We start from the raw sequence: 18,512 nt of genomic DNA, 5'->3' as shown, positions 1-18,512 counted from the left end.
GCCGCGGACCTTCGCGCGTACAGCTCAGAGCACTCTTTGTCCCACCATTTGTTGGGAGGGCGCTGTCTAATCGTTACCCCGGGTATCGGTTTCGTCTGAGCTTGAGTCGCGGCGTCGATTATCAAGCCAGCTAAGAACGCGTATTCTTCCTCCGGAGGAAGTTCCTCGTGAGTCTCGATAGATTGCGCTATAATAGACTCATAACACTTCCAATCAATATTACGTGTAAGGTCGTAGGAAATATTGATTGGGTTCGGGGGAGTTGAACCATTAGCAATTGATATAACGATTGGAAGATGATCACTACCGTGGGGATCGTTGATTACTTTTCACCGGCAATCTAACGCTAGTGATGTCGAGCAAAGGGATAGGTCAAGCACGCTTTCACGTGCTGGAGGATAAGGTACACGTGTCGCTTCCCCAGTATTCATAACTGTCATATTGAAGTCGTCGATCAAGTTACAGATTAAAGAAGATCGGTTGTAGTCGTACAGCGACCCCCATAGCGAACAGTGAGAATTAAAATCTCCCAATATCAAAAAAGGCGCGGGAAGCAACTCTGCTATATCAGTGAGATGCTTCTGTTCAATCCGCGCGGATGGAGGCATATATAACGAAACAAGGCATAGGTCTTTTCCATTCATATTCGTTTGAATGGCAACGACTTCAATATTCGAGATCGAGGGGAGGTCGATTCGGAAGAAGGAATAGCACTTTTTAATCCCTAAAAGTACCCCTCCACCGTGTGAGTCTCGATCTCGACGAATAATGTTAAAATCGTGGAAATTGAGTTGATCGTTTGAATCGAGAAAGGTTTCACAGAGCGCAAATGCGTCACAATTGTATGTATTTATTAAATGAAAAAATAGATCGAATTTGGGGATGATACTTCTGCAATTCCACTGTAATACAGTGTTAAAATTCCTAACCTCTTTCGCCGTATTAGTCATCGAAAGATATGATAGCTGAAATGAGGGGCCAAGTTGCTGCTAGTTGCATCAAAAAGGTTTTCACTGTAGGAAGAAGGGCAAGAAGAATATTTTGTAGGGGATCTGGTATGTTGAATGTTTTAAATATCCAGTCCACAATATCAGAAAATTTTATGAACCCTGTTTCTATTTTATCTTCTGATCGAGAAATGGGTGCACGAGGGGTTTTTGGTGCCCCAGGAAGCGGTGGGTACTCCTGGTTTGATTTAAAATTAAAACCGGGAGGTACTTGCTTCGGTTTTTCTTCACCGCTTCCTTTTTGTGTTGGCTTATTGGTCATTCCGCTAGGGGTTATCTTGCGACCTTTGCGAGAAAGATTAGGAGAGTTGATCATTCTCCTCTTCCTAGATCCTTCTGGTATGGCATAAGAACACCCTTCGACGGGATCGTCAGATGTACCCTCATCGGTTGGCAAAAAGGAAAAGATGTTTCCTGTCGAGGGTGGCTCAGCACTCTTCAGCATTTCTGCGAAAGAGCGCTTTGATCGTTCCTTGAGGGAACGCTTTATTTTTTCCTCGCGCTGTTTGTACGCGGGACACGCCGAAAGGTCATGCCGAGTTCCCTCGCAGTAAAGAGGTAGTATCCTCACTGCAAGCGGTCTCAGCATGATTGCCTCCGCACTTGCTGCAGCGTGCCTTGTTGCAGCAGTAGGTGGCTGTATGACCTAACTGCTTGCAGTTTTGGCAATGCATGACCCGCGGTACGAACAGGCGTACAGGCAGACGAACCCTGTCCAAAGAGATGTAGTTCGGCAGTGCGGATCCGGCGAATGTTACACGGAAGGAATCCGAAGGGAAGAATTTCTTCTTCCCTTCTTCGATGGATACTAAATGCAATTGCTTGACATCCAGTATCTTTACATCTTGAATCAGGGGGTTCTTGAAGCAGCCAACCCCGTGACGCAAAATGTCATCGACCGTGAGGCTTCCTTCGGTAACCACACCGTCGATCTCCACGTCCTTGGCAGGGATGTACACGCGGTACTCTCTCGTGAAGAGCTCGTAGCTAGCAATTGCGTTTGCTTGCTTCAAGCTACTCACAACAACTCGCAGTTTGTTCGGTCTAACCTTTGTAATTTCGGTTACGTCCGAAAACTGTTTTGCCAGGTCCTTGCCGATTTGAATTATATTTAGAGGCTTCTTTATGGGCCTGAAGTAAACTACGAACGGACCTTTCGAAGCATCTGGGTAAGCTTTCACCCGTGTTGCCGGTGCCCTTGGTACGGGGCTAGGTAGCGGGGAAGGTAGAGGGGAATTGATGGGGGAGATCTCAATCTCTTCCCCAGTTGTTTCCACATCCAGGAATAGTTGCACCTGCATGTCGTCCATTTTGCGGGAGCGTTACGCTCTACCGCACACAAACGATAAATATTCGAATGTGGGGGGGGGTCAAGTAGTTGCTATTAAATTTTAAAAACAATTTTTCAAACTACAATGGATCAAAATAAAAAAAGGCAGTAATACTAATACTAATAACAATAGTAATAATAACAATAATAATAATAATAATAATAATAATAATAATAATAATAATAATAATAATAGTAATAATAATAATAATAATAATAATAATAATAATAATAATAATAATAATAATAATAATAATAATAATAATAATAATAATAATAATAATAATAATAATAATAATAATAATAATAATAATAATAATAATAATAATAATAATAATAATAATAATAATAATAATAATAATAATAATAATAATAATAATAATAATAATAATAATAATAATAATAATAATAATAATAATAATAATAATAATAATAATAATAATAATAATAATAATAATAATAATAATAATAATAATAATAATAATAATAATAATAATAATAATAATAATAATAATAATAATAATAATAATAATAATAATAATAATAATAATAATAATAATAATAATAATAATAATAATAATAATAATAATAATAATAATAATAATAATAATAATAATAATAATAATAATAATAATAATAATAATAATAATAATAATAATAATAATAATAATAATAATAATAATAATAATAATAATAATAATAATAATAATAATAATAATAATAATAATAATAATAATAATAATAATAATAATAATAATAATAATAATAATAATAATAATAATAATAATAATAATAATAATAATAATAATAATAATAATAATAATAATAATAATAATAATAATAATAATAATAATAATAATAATAATAATAATAATAATAATAATAATAATAATAATAATAATAATAATAATAATAATAATAATAATAATAATAATAATAATAATAATAATAATAATAATAATAATAATAATAATAATAATAATAATAATAATAATAATAATAATAATAATAATAATAATAATAATAATAATAATAATAATAATAATAATAATAATAATAATAATAATAATAATAATAATAATAATAATAATAATAATAATAATAATAATAATAATAATAATAATAATAATAATAATAATAATAATAATAATAATAATAATAATAATAATAATAATAATAATAATAATAATAATAATAATAATAATAATAATAATAATAATAATAATAATAATAATAATAATAATAATAATAATAATAATAATAATAATAATAATAATAATAATAATAATAATAATAATAATAATAATAATAATAATAATAATAATAATAATAAAAACAATAGTAATAATAATTATAATAATAACAATAATAATAATACTATTAATAATAATAATAAAAATTCTAAAGTGAATACTTCACCGAACGTCTAAGTCACGACCTCACGGCTGATAGTAGGATTAATCGAGCGTCTCCGCAGAACAAACAATGACGATCCAGCTTCGTGTTGTGACACAGTGGCCGTATCCTACACGCGACCTTGTAGATGCCACTTGTAGTTGACTTCCACTCGCTCGATCGTATGGTGGTCCGTGCTGCTAGCGGGGTAACAGCGGTGCGGGAGAATTATTCTTGCTGATATATCAGCTGCGTATCGGATCACTGGCGGGGTAGCCTGCCCCTACCAGTGTGCAGAAGATGTTTTTGCCGATAAACTACCGGCTATTGTTATCGCGCAGCACAAGAACTAATCGACAAAAAAACACCCGTACGATAACTCGTGTATTGTTATTTTGCAAACTCAAACGGAGATGAACAATTTGCGTCTAATCGAGACGAAAGCAAAACAACGAATGAGAAAACACACTAATATCATTGCCATGTTTACGCTACTCACGCGTAGGATTTACTCCTAATTGCCATGTCAACTTTGCCAACGCCTACGCCAGGATGTTGTCTTGGCTAAAGCCTAGAACGTAAGAGGCTAGAGCTGGCCTTTTGATACTTCCGTTGTTGGAAAGGCCTTGCATATATGATCAACATACGTTTTCTGAACACAAATCTTTTACAACGATTGTTGACTTACAAAATACTTCTAGCACATTTCGCGACCAACGTTTCATTTTCATCAAAAAATTTTAAAAATCTAGAAAAAAAGATATTAAAAATCTAAAATGTAGAGAATCGAGAGCATGTATAAAAATGTAGTAATTCCAAAAGTTAATCCAAATCCAAGAGATCAGGAGTGGTGACTGACCAAATAGGTTAAAACCATTCTTAAATCTAGAAAATTTATGGAATTTAAAAACAATTCAACTGTGGGAATGGTATAAAACAAAAATTCTGTCCAGAACTTTTTGATGAAGGGCTTCATGCCTGGAAGCCACCTCGATAAACACTTGACAGATGTGACGAAATTAGGCACACGTAAACATGATGCTCTAAACTAGTTTTACCCAAAAGTTTATCAATTTTTATCCCTGAAATAAAAAAATATATACAAAATATGTGTTTCTTTTTTATAAGCTTTGTTGAGATGACCTGTTAGGTTAGAGAGCTGCGCAGCCGCTAGGTTACCTGAGAGAGCTAGGTTAGGCTAGAGAACTGCGTAGCCGCTTTGGCAAGGGGATCTTCATGAATTAGAAACTTAGTAGAATCTGGCCAATGGATTTCAAAGGACTTAAGGCCAAACGGTATTAAAGCCAAAAATGACCGACTTCGAGCCACTACTTCGAATTTTAAAAGGCAAGACTCGGTAACAGTTTATGCGTAACCTGTGAAAACGCTATTGGGGCCATTCCTAAACCACGTGGTCTTGACTTATAATTTATTGTTGCAACCATGTTCAGAATAAAATTTCTACAATTTTTTCTCCGAAATATAGAATCTATTAAAAGTTTAATAAAACCCAAACTTATAATTTGTAAAAATAGATTTACATGAACGCTTCAATCCAATATCTTTGGGTTCTAAATATTGTTGTTGTGATTGAAGTATAAAATATGAAATTTGGCGCTTAAGAAAAAGAGAAATAAAAGAAATCACACTTTATGAGCATGAGCATGAGCATGATTGACCGCCCGCGGTTGCTACTCCGTTATTGCCAGATTAGCTGTAATTACACAAAGAACCAACAGATGATGTTTGGGACCAACATGCATCCTCAATGTGTAAAAACAGGTGACCTAAATCTTTATATTAGGCAATACCAGCGCCGGCCGCATCCGAATGCAGGTCCAAGAAGGAGTGTGTATGGGAATATGTTGACGTGATACTCGCTTTATTGGAAGCCGAGAACACCTCTGCACTTCCACGAGAAATCACTGGGATGTTGGAGGCTTTTGTATGCTTTTTTCATATTTGTGCTTATGCTTGCTTTTTTCATATTTGTGAGGAAAACCGCGGAGCATTGCACAGTAAGGCAACTAAATACAAAGGCTGGTTAAGTAAAAAAAGTGTGGATAAATGCGACAAAAATATGGTAATTACTTAATTTTGGGGTGCTGAACACCAATCTCCGTTCCATTTTTTATGTGGGGCCGTCCATAAAGCAGGTGACCTAATTATCAATGATTTTGGCACTTTTCCCCTTAGCCACAGGGCGTTCTCCTCACAGAAACAAATTACGTAGCTTTTGCACAACACCTCAAATCTACCAAGTTTTGCGAAAAAAAAAAATTTTAAATTAAAACAAAATAGGTAATACATACAAACTAACTACGAATCAACTTTTTCTTTGACACCAAAAAAATCCAAGCTATCATTGAAGCTGTTTCAAAGTAATGAATTTTTTTAAACACATGTCAAAAAACGTCAGTATGCCAAACTTCGAAAAGTTATAAAAAAACAGATCTCATGATATTGCACCCACATTTTGGATTTAGGCACTTGAATATTATAGCAATAAAGGAAAAATATTATGAAACAGCTGACGTAAAAAAAATTCAGGCGGATGGCCATCGATTCTCTACTGTGTTTGGTACGAAGCAAATATGTATATGAGATTTGACAGCGATAGCATAGTCTTTGTTTGCACTGTGACCAGGGATGTACAGAAATATCTGTGTTATACCGATTTTTAGATTGAATCGATGACACCGAATCTGTACTAAAAAATTACAGGTTTTTGGCAAATGCAAATGAATCATTAAATTTTTCTCAAGTTATAAACAATATTAACTTTGACTTTATTATAATATTAAGATTTCAGGTTGCTGCGATGTTCACATAAAACTCGTCGCTTTTTTAACTTTACCAGACATGCACTTTTCATAGTGGACCTCTTCCTTATAGTGGACCATCCGCCTGGAACTCTGGGTTCATTAACATGCGTTCACATTCACACTCGGTTTTTGTCTAACTCCGGCCATCATCTCGAGAAACCACATATGACAATTAGTGCATATAACGTGCGAGGTACCCAGGTATTTTGAAAAAAAAAAAAAAAATCCAGGACGGGTCGGGTACGGGTCGGGTTCAAGCAATTTCGGCGTTGTTTTCATTCGGGTACGGGTCGGGTACGGGTAGTTGGAATAGATAGTTTTCGGGTTCGGGTCGGGTACGGGTATTTTAAACAAACCAGACTACGGGTTCAGGTCGGGTACGGGTTTGAAAATTTTCGATTAGTCGGGTACGGGACCATCTCTAGTGGACAGTCTGCGAATAAATGGTTTGGTACACCTCGGAAGTCACAACACACCGAAGATCTATATTTGAGCAAAGCTCACTTGGGCCGAAAACACGTTTACCCCGGAAAGTTATGCGCGACCGCTCTATTCCCTCTTACCGACGCTACGCGCGGAGACACGGTATTTCGCGTTGATTACCACTTACTTCTTGAATAATAAAGCGAAGATACCTACTCTCCACGAGAAATCACTGGGATGTTGGATAAAGGGGGAGGTATACAGCGTGGTTCGTTTTGGTAAACGATGCGCTAATGCGCTAATGTCGGGTTCTTCAGAACAAGTGCCGCGTCTACAAGTTTATTACATCCGCCACAATATTCATAATGTGATTCGAACTTATTTAGTTTGACAATGTAACACCGCAACAATAAAACGTACGCGAGGATACAGGATTTTTGACTAAACCGAGACAACTTAAAATTACCGTATATCTCCTCGTAAGGTGATGCTCTTTATACCTAAAACTATTGCGCGTTGTTGATCCATCTGTAGATAATACGACCTCATGGAAGGTACCGACGCGGGGGTTGAAATGATATTTATCGACTGAACGAAATCGACTTCGATTTCCGATGTAATAATTCAGATGCAACGCGCGAGCAGTCTCCGACTTAACGTTGATGAAGATGAGAAAGATATGATGAAATATCTGGGTTCACTTCGCGAAATATAAAAATTGGCAATGTTCCATGCATCCAAAGCCTCAACAATTTAATAAAAGCAAATATACATATAAGCCTGAATATATTTTTAAATTTATTGACAAAGTGCCGAACTAGTCATAAATATAACAAATTATGTGAAACAACTGGTCAAAAGCTAAAACAATCAAAAAATCAAAGCATATGATTCCTGAGAAACACATACTCCAAACTCCACAAACCACACTAACACAAAAATAAAACTTGTTACTGAAACCCTGCGGAAAAAAATACCGCGCACACAATTTCAACGATGAAATCAAAATCTCTCTGTATCCGTTTTCTCACATAAAGTAAAACTAGAAACAAGCATCAAAATATCACTTTACAATACAGACAAGACAAAACGTATACTTAGCTTTCATCTCTTCATTTTCCAGTTGTTTTCATCGTTTTTGGACTTTTCTTTAAATGGAAGTACAGTGGCAACATGCTTGTATGCCTTCACACACTCGTTTAATCCATACAACATTTCATTCGTTGAAAAGAGATAGCACAAAAACACTGTAAACGGCGATGCATGGTTTTGATCTTATTGGCAAATTTTCACTTCAAGTTTAATTAGATACAAGCCAAATATAATTCGCACTATGCCAATGAATAAATCCCTAATGAGCATTCAATCACTATAAAACTATGTGGAGCAGCTGCTCGAAAAACACTTTCCTTATTGTATGTAATAACACCACACACTCCACACTTTCAAACCGTCGCCAAGACAGCGATAGAAAAAAAACAAGAAAAAATAAACACTTTGGTGAATCTAGAAAGCAACGCAATAATATTCAATTTTCACAATTAAATTCACTTTTTTTTCACTTTTTTTGTGGAACTTCACACTTTTCGCACTCAGCACATTTCAATAGAACACCTGTATATATGTTTAACAATTCTTTAGGTGTAAAATAACCGAAAATCACCAAACAATGTGATGATTTCAAAGCAGGAACCAAATGGCCAATCTTGATCACGGCCTCGCACAACCATCCGCGAACTTTTCCAAGAAAAAACAATTTTAAATTTAGAAAATAAACTCACTCCGCGATATCATCTATAACGAACATGCAAAACTAAACTAAACAATTTTTCTTCCGATATAACATGCGAGCGAAAAATTTTTGCGTCCGATTTCGGTCATGGCTTGCTTCGACCTTTCAATAAAAGAAATCACACTTTATTTCGAACAACTTAATCACGAGCAATACCAGGAACGTTTAAATAGTACGATATCATATTTAAATAATGTTGAGGCCACATATATTGATCAAAGCAGGTATAGTTTTAAATAGTCTTTGAATTTCTTTTCATTCCATAACTTCTGAACCACATATCAAATTGTTATGAAGTTTGTTATTTGTAAGTTTAAAAGATTACTCGTTCGTCAGACACTAGTTATGTTCAAATAAGTCGTGGATGCTTTGAGATAATAGGCTTTCGTTGTTTTTATAATTTAATATATAACGGTTGCTTATGTCCTATTATAATCAAATGAAATGGGAACCACATGTTCAGACATAATTCATCAGTTAACCTTTAACTATCCTGTTCTTCTGATATCAATATTGTTCAAATCGGTTGTGTAGTTTCTGAAATAATGAAGTTTCGTGATTTTCACATCGATCACCTTAAAGACGAAGTTACAGTCCGATCACAGTAAAATTCAATAGGGTGTTATGAGGCAGCTAGATCTTTCATTTTATACTAATTTTGTGCAAATCGGGTCAGCCATCTCTGAGAAAAGTGAGAGAGTTCAAGTAGTCTTCGGAATATGTTCCTTTTCATAGCTGGATGTCACATTTTTAAACATAACAGGCGAAATAATAGTTCGATTGCAAAACAAATCAATAGGGTTTTATGGGACAACTAGACCTGCCATTTGACACTGATTTTATGAAAATCGGCTCAGCCATCTCTGAGAAACATGACTGAGATTGAACAGTCTTCAGAACACGTTTCTTTTAATAACTTTTGAACCACAATTTCAAACCTTATAAAATTCAAAAGGTAAGGGTTTTTCAGGTAGCCCGTTCATTTGAAACCTATTTTTAAAACGGTCGTGTAGTTTCTGAGATAATGATGTTCAATCATGATCATCATGATCAATCATGATTTTTACATTTGATACATAACCTCTAAACTAAAAATCCGATTGAAGTAAAATATAATAAGGTCTTATGGGACAACAAGAACTTTCATTTGCAAAAAATTTCATGAAAATCGGTTTAGCAGTTTCTGAGAAAATTAAGTGAGGATAAAAAGTTGCACATACACACACACATACACACACACATACACACACATACACACACACATACACACATACAGGAAATACTCATCTCGTCGAGCTGAGTCGAGTGATATATGCCATTCGACCCTTTGGAGCACTTTTATACTTTCGGTTTTGCCAGTGATTGCTATACCTTTCTAGGAGAAAGACAAAAATGTAAAAATTTGGCACTTCTTAAATGAAAAGACCACGTGGTTAAAGTCGGAAGGGGACGAGGGGTTGATCAAAAGACCACGGGGGGTGGGGGGGTACGAGGGACGAGGGTTATTAAAATTGATTAAAATATGACCACGTGGTTTAAAAACGGTCCCATTTTATGTTTGCTGCGGTGAAGCAAATATAAAATAGCGTTTTCACAGGAGACGCATTATCTATCTCCGAGTCTTGTGCTTCTATAAATTCGAAGTGGTGGCTCGAAATCGGCTGTTTGTGGTTCCAATACCGATTCACCTTAAGCATGGATTTACTCTCGGGCTCATCATCATACCTCCGCCACTTATTTTCCTTTCCGTCACAGTCGTGAAAATACAGCAGTCAACTCAGTGTTCGACACCAATGACACTATACTCACGCTTACGTTCCTTACTAACCTTAAAGGCGAAGCTATTGCATTGTTGCACATTAAAGTTGGTAAACAAATTCCAAAATAGCCATTTGCGAGATTTTTTATGCGAGTTCATTAGCTCAGATCCACAACGGAAGAGCAACTACGAAATATGCCATCGATCAAGCCACAACAAGCTCTAATGAGATGATCTGTTAGGGTCATATTAGCAAAAATATTTCTGGGTCTCACAATAACCGAATAAACTCAATTGATAATTTTCCCAACTGTTTACCAAAAGTTGCTTACTAATCTATTAAATATTGCTAGCCTTATTTAGTTTATTTTTTATTAAAAAAATACTTCGAGGTATTAAACGCTATCTAAAAATCTTCCCTATCACACCGAGAAGAAACAAAGTTCAAGGTAATTTGCATTCGGTTGGCGATGGTGGGCATAATACTTGCCAAGATCAAATGTGATTATATCATCAGCGAATCGAATGATTGCAAGGATTTTATTCGTCAATTTTTCGAGAAGGTTATTAACTATCGAAGACCACAATGAAGAAAATATGACGCTAAAAGCTCCCAAAGCTGGCTGATGTTTGTTTTATTCATAACACTATCACAATGAGAAAACCACGTTTCTCTATAGCCGCAGCCATCGAATCGTGTGATAATAATTTATCTTATGCACCTTCGATATCAAAGAAAGCCAATAGTGACATTTTCTTCACAGCAAGAGATTTCTCTAGTTTTGAAACACTGGTGAAGAGCTGTTACATGCAATTTGCTCTCTCGATTGCAAATAACAAAGAGTCATAATATGTTGATTATTTCCTCTGTCTGTTGTTTTCATTATTCTTTTGGAGAGCGCTATGCTTGAGAATACGTCATGACTGTTCGAATTGTTAATTATTATAAACTTTAAAACGATGTCATTCATTTTAAATATTTAAACGATTATCCATACTTTCTAACATACACAACAAAATTATAATAAATTATAGAAAATACGCAAAGATTACATTATTAGGTTTTAGCTCCTGATTGTGTTCTTTCAATCTATCTTAAAATTGATTTTCCGCCTATTTAAAAAAAAATCAACCATCTATTTTTTTTTTTTTTTTTTTTTTTTGAATGATGCCATCATGTGCGAACACAACGCACAGCGTCCTGTATTTCGATAACAGCGCTAACGTTAGTGCATGTGTCCAATTATGAACCACAAAACTGTTGAGATTGTAGTATTGTCGCGTGACAACTGTTTTTTGACTAGAAATTAGATTTGTGGAGATGGAGGAGCTAGCTTCCAGTGTTACGTCTGTTAGCCTGTGGTTTGACATGTTCTCAACATTTGTTGTGTGCTTATTTCGAATAGTGATGGGAAACTTATCGATACTTATCGATAATATCGATAAATGCTGGACATCGATAATTATCGTTAACTTTTTAACGTTAACGATAATTATCGATATTATAAGGGTGAGCACAAGTCAGTGCGGCTGGTTACTGGAGGAGACCCAAAAGAAGAAGACCTCACCTACCCTACCCCAGGAGTTACTTTTGCCGCTAGGTATTTGTTGGTTGCTGCTATTCGACAAGATTTAGCATTGTTGGGGGTGGTGTGAAGGTTTGCCCCGGGTGTCACTGAGTTTCTGAGAAATAATGGTAACTAAAAAGGTATTTATAGTTTTTAGTTTCCTAAGAACAGATGAATTCGACAGCTTAGTACTGGAGAACTTCAAAAAAATATCCAAACTTTTTGCACCATCTCATAAAAAGCAATGATACGAAATTGTAATAAAATGCATTTTCTTTGGCTTGCCAACTCTCATAATATGATAGACATGCATAGCGGCAGTCTATTGGTAATTCTCTGGTAATTGTTTAGTTTAACTTGGAACTGTTTAAGTTTAAAGTATCTGTTACCCAACAAACAATTTTCAGTTCCAAAAAAAAAATCCAAATCAACGAAATTGTTGCGCCAGAAAAGTATCCTGATTTATACAGGGGGTAGACAAAATAATTGAGATAAATTAAATTCTCTCGAATTTTAAATGGCCAGAACTTCAAATGAATGAAATGAATCAATTTTGATAACCGGTTTCATTTCACTGGAAAACAGTATTATATTAGTATTACTTGGGTACTTGGTGTGACCAACCTACACCTAAAATGTTTCGGATTTCAAACGTGTGTGTCAAAGTGTACATTTTTGCAACGCATAGAACGTTTTAGGCAACTAAATTGTCTATCTAAAATACTTCACTTAAAAAAATCAGAGATCACCGATAATTTCTAAAATCATTTTTTGTTTTTAAAATTATATTTATTTCAGAGTAGGATCTTAAACTCATTTTTTTTATATTTTTTAAGGAAAGTTCAGATAATTTTTACTACACGCTCGGCCGTTATTACTCTAAATTGGGTAAATTTTGACTCAATTTCAACCATATAGTTACTCATTTTTGAGTAGCATGGATAAATGTCAAAAACTGAGTACTATTTACTCATTTAAAAAAAAAGCATGAATTAGCCAAACTGAGTAACTGTTACTCAGTTTCGTTAATTTGACTTCCCTACGCAAAAGAAAACAATAGGAAATTCGGAAATTAAAATTTGAAAACAACATAAGAAAAATTGTTAATATGTTGTAGATTTATTTCCCATAAAGTTACCTAATTATTAATATTTTATATCATTACCATCTTTCGGATTGCTTCACGTAAAAAAGCTACAACTCGGTACAAGTATCATGGAGACAAAGCCCAGTACTAGGGAGAGCCCAAATGTGAATAAATCAGCGCTGTGTTTATTGTCCGGTGTTAGAGAGGTGCCCACGTATTTAACTTCAAGATTGCTTCCATCCGAGCTTGCATCGTACAAGGAACGAATTCCTTCTGGTATTACTGTAAGGGCCGTTCCCACCAACAACCTAGCACCAAACATATACACATTTTTAGTTTTTCCTCCAACAGCATCACGATTTACAGTATACTTCCAGCTATATAGGAACCAACTAGTATTACAAAAAGAATAAGCATTACCGTCTCATCCATGATTTAAGAATATGGATCTGACCACTCAAATAGCTTGATCAATATGTTACAAAATCAATGTAACAAAAACAGAAGTTATTTGAACAAGCGGACGTGTCCGATGTTTTTATGAACTCATTCTTCGCGTTTCGTTCCCTCACTACTGCAGCACACACTTTTTTGACTTGTGGCTCATATTTCAAAGAGCGGATTATTATTTTATTGTAAACTATTCGTTGCAGTACTTTCAAAACTAAATCCATGTACGAATAAGCGGAACAAACAGGGAACTGTTAAATGCCTAGCTTTTGTTTACAGCAAACTGATATAAAATTAACGGTTACCCAAAAGTGAGCAAAACAAAAAAATACGAAAACTGGGTGAACGTTACTCAGTTTCGTTAATCAATTTTACTAATTTTTTGACATTTTGAATCAAAATACGAAAGTGAGTTCTTTCTAACCAATTTAGAGTAAAATTGAACGAGCGTGTAAGATATATTGATTCATAATAAAAAGGTTCAAATACAGTTAGGTTTCCTTGCGCGGGGGATACATGCCTCGTGAAAAACCATGTTAATTCAGAAATCCGCTTGAAAAACCGCTTTAATTCAAAAATTCGCGTAGAAAACCACGTAAATTTGAAAATCTGCATGAATAATCTTTTAGAGAAAATCCGCGTGAAAATAATCTGACCTTTTCAAATGTTAATCTAGATAAATTTTCAAACGCAAGTTTGCAAAGTAGCTTGGTTTAATAAGACCTATACACCCACAATGTTCGATTGAATTCTGCTAGAGTGCTGCAAGCTCAAAGAAAATTAGTACCCAACAGGGAAAAAACCGCCAAAGTCAACACCTATACTTAATAAATTCATACCTCGTTGATTCCTTGGCGAATTTTCAATCTTTGGCTACCAATGAACCCGAAATAAATTTTGATTTATTGACAACATATAAACCTAAGTGAAACAGAATTTAAGAAAAAGTTCTACGCGTTGCAAAAATGTACACTTTGGCACACACTCCGGAAATCCGAAACACTTCCAGTGACCCTTGGTCACGTCCAGTTCTCAAGTTATTTAAGGAAACTAGGACAGTTTTCCAGTAAAATGAAACCTGTTTTGTCAGAATTGATTCATTTTTCGTGAAGTTTTGGCCATATAAAAATTGACAGAATTTTGCCTGCTTCAATAATTTCCCTTATTATACAACCTTCAAAATGAACTTCGGATTGAAACTAGTGCTGGGACTATTCGGATTGAAACTAGTGCTGGGACTATTCGGATTAAAATATCCAGATATCCGACCTCGGATATCGGACAAATATCCAAATTCGGATTTTCGGATAGTCGAATAACCGGATATCCGGATATTGTATCCGAACATAGTTGAATGAGAATTATGTAAATAAATACTTACGAGGGGATGGGAGATTGTGGAAAAAGCCATTTTTTGCGTTACATTTCATTTCGGGCCTAAAAGCTAAAAAAAAATCCGGATATCCGGATAGTATATCCGGATATCCGACTATTCGATTACCCGTATCCGGATATCCGGACATCCGAATAGTATTCGTTCACACATCCGTGATCCGAGCTTCGGCTAACCGGATCACGAATATATCCGGTTAAAAGTCCCAGCACTAATTGAAACTACTCCGTAGAAAGCACTCCCGGCGTAAAACCCGAAGACTTTCCAAAACAAACTGTTTAACTCGTCCGGTTGTTTGAATTTTCATTCGCAGTGTCGTAAGATTTGTCGTTTAAGGCCTTAACACAATGGATACGTTGCGGCTGCGTTTGCGGCAATTCGACAGTTAGCCCATACATTTACTGTCACATTGACGTCAACGCAACGCAAACGTATCCATTTGTCAAACAATATTTGCGGTAAAAAAATGGACAAAAATTGCCGGTTTACCTTTAATCGCACTGACGAAACTACTCATGCATCATCAATCATTGTAACCCATGAGTTAGCGAAAAAAAATTTGACAGCTCTATCAGTCAAACTCTAACTGTGAGGGCGAAAAAAGTGAAGCTACTCCGTTCAGAAGTGTGCGCGTTCAAAGAACGGTACCCCGCCGCGTCAAAAACGGACATGGTGCGGCACTTTGTGGACGCCGGGTATGCCGGTTCTGGCATCTACAACATCTTGACTCTATTGAACTACGATCAGAGCATCGAAAGAAAGCCCGGTTCCGAACGGCCAACAACCCTGAGCGACAAGAAGCTTCAAAGGATGCTGAAAATGAAGACCGAGGGAAAAGTGGCTAAATCGCTGCGTGCACGTGGCCGAGAGGTTTGTGCATGCTCTAAAACAGTGAAAAAGTATCAGGAGAACATGGACATACATGCAGAAAGCGGCAGTCCTGTCTACTGGTCTCGGAGCTGCAGGCAATGACGCAGCGACAGCGGTTGAATAAGATGGTCAAGTCGATTTTCCCGGCGAATGGCGACGTGGCAGAGGTATTGGACGACTAGACCTATCTTACCCTGGATGGCAATGACTAGCAGGGCTCTTTGTATTTTACCTCCCCCACGAAGGAAGTGAGCACCGAGGTAAAGTTTATTTCACAGACCAAGTTCCCCAAGAAGGTGCGGCTGTGGCTTACAATCAGCGAGAAAGGGATGTCAAAGTTGCTCTTCTTTCGCTCCGGGCTGGCCGTGAACGGGGAAATTTATGGTACGAAGTGCCTGACAGAATTTGCGTCGTTCATCAAGAAATACCATAAGCGCGAAGACACGGTGTTCTGGCCAGATTTGACGTCGGCCAACTACTCGAAGCGATCGTTGGAGGAGATGGAGCGGTTGAATATCGATGTGGTACCGAAGTCGGCGAATCCGCCCAATGTCCCCCACCTGCTTCTCATCGAGAATTTCTGGGCAAACTTGAAGCGCAAGATCTATTCCAACAAACGGAGGGAGAATTAATAAAAAAAAAACGAAGAAAGAGCTTAAAAACATGGCTACACGCATGTTTTCGTCCGCCATGGCGAATGTTCCGGTTAACTTCCGAAAGGCTGCACGCAAGGACGTAATATTTTTTTGCGAGGGAGCTAACATGATAACCTTCCATGGGAAATTTATCCAACTCAATTATCTGTCATAGTTTTTTTTTCATCACCATCTGAAATAGTTTTTTTTCTCACCATCTGAAAAATTTCGATAAGTCAAATTATCGATACTTATCGATAATATCGATAAAAGCCCCGGAATTATCGATTGTTATCGATGTCTGTTTTGGGCGATATTTCTAATCACTAATTTCGAACAGATAACTGCAACAGCATATTCTACCCAACAGACAACAACAGATTTTTAACTTACTGACTGCTTGTTTCATTTGAATTATCTTTGCAAAAATTACGATGACCGCACTGCACGGGTGGGTAAAAACCACCTAAAACCCGCGAACTATCTATCTTATACCATTGTTTAACATTAAAAAGATTAGCAGTCACACCTTGCATCAGCAAACGTGACCAGAATAGAATGAGTTCCACGAAGAAAAGGAAAGCTGAAAAGTCATAAGTCAAACCTTCAATCCTATTAGCATTGCGATGTTATTTACGACAGAGAATTAGACTGGCAGAAAAGGTTTTGTCAATGTAGCAATATTAATCAAATTATTATAACAAAATCTATGCTTATGAATCAATGCTTAAATCCGAAATGTATATAGATACTAAATGACCTACCTTGAAATTATTGGCGGCCACCACTTAATTGCCATCTAATTACTAGTTTTATCCATCTCTGAACGAGCGCACGCTCGCAAGTTCAAGCTAGCTCGCTGCTACCGCTTTCAATAATAGAAGCACTAACTACGGAATAGTTATATCATAATCCACGCGCGCCCTAACCGCCCATAGTTGAAGGGTTATTAAATGTAACTCATGTTTCGTTTCTCCTTCTCATTGCAGCCTTCCGCGGTCGAGGACTTGAGGAAGTGGACCTCGATCGAAGCCATCGGTGACGTAACAGTTCCTCCGGATTGCACCGCGCGACTTGCCGGCAACAGTTCTGCCGTCTCTGGCAACGTCTCGCAAAGTGTTTCACCTTCCTATCAGGCTGCCAGTATCAGCGCATCGTTCGATGAAACCGATGACATCATCGTTGTGGACAGCAGCTCCAGAGGCTTAGGTCGCGACCAGGACATACCACTCGATCATAGGTTACCTTCGCCGGAGGAACAGTGTCAGATGATCGCGCTAAAGTATAAGCTCAAAGTAGTTCTAGTGAGTCGTAGACGCGGTTACAGTTTTATGCTTCTTTTTTCAGATTCCCTGCGGAAACCATACGAGTGGACACCTCCGGGCGAAGATTCGATCGGATGTGTGCAACCCGGAAGTCCCTGCTACACTTTGTATCTGCATCGGATCAGGCGGAAGCGAATGCTATTCAACAGGATGGAAGCGATGGCGATACACTACGGCGGAGATCCAGACCACGGAGACCACGAGGAAAACGACGAAATACGATCGCTGGAACAGACCAAAAGGAAATCGCCGAAGTGGTTAACAACGGGTAAGTTTTAAAATGCCGAACTCGCATCTATCAGTGCACACAATTCTTTCAAATGGCAGACGAACGGTAAATGAACATTATGCTTTAGATTTCTTTCTCACTCAGCCCTGGCATCATTGTGATATCCCAGCTGAAGTCAATTTCAATGCGAACTTTGTTTGGTCATTTCGGTTGCGGAATTGAATTAAAATTGTATTAAAATTCCAACCGTTTCCCATTGTCATGGGCCATACATGAAATCATCGCGCTCATAGATTTCTATAAACATTTTACAACTGTCGCTAGCAACGCATTTGTTCAATTGCATGACGGATATGTGACTGTTGTGTGTCGTAATTTCGTACGTGTAAATGTTCCCTTTTTTATATATTCATAATCCATTTGT

At 36.5% G+C, this 18,512-nt stretch overlaps 1 protein-coding gene across 1 annotated transcript in view; it reads left to right on the top strand.

Annotated features, from left to right (window-relative positions):
- The window catches only part of LOC129734079 (uncharacterized), a 114,453-nt gene that overhangs the window by 63,249 nt on the left and 32,692 nt on the right, over window positions 1–18,512 (top strand). The window contains exons 3-4 of the mRNA XM_055695798.1: window positions 17,524–17,816; window positions 17,882–18,127. Coding sequence (XP_055551773.1) covers window positions 17,524–17,816; window positions 17,882–18,127 — 539 coding nt within the window. The remainder of the gene's footprint in view (window positions 1–17,523; window positions 17,817–17,881; window positions 18,128–18,512) is intronic.

Source organism: Wyeomyia smithii, chromosome 1 (assembly GCF_029784165.1).
Source record: "Wyeomyia smithii strain HCP4-BCI-WySm-NY-G18 chromosome 1, ASM2978416v1, whole genome shotgun sequence".
Lineage (NCBI taxonomy): Eukaryota > Metazoa > Arthropoda > Insecta > Diptera > Culicidae > Wyeomyia > Wyeomyia smithii.
This window is presented reverse-complemented; position numbering and strand designations above follow the sequence as displayed.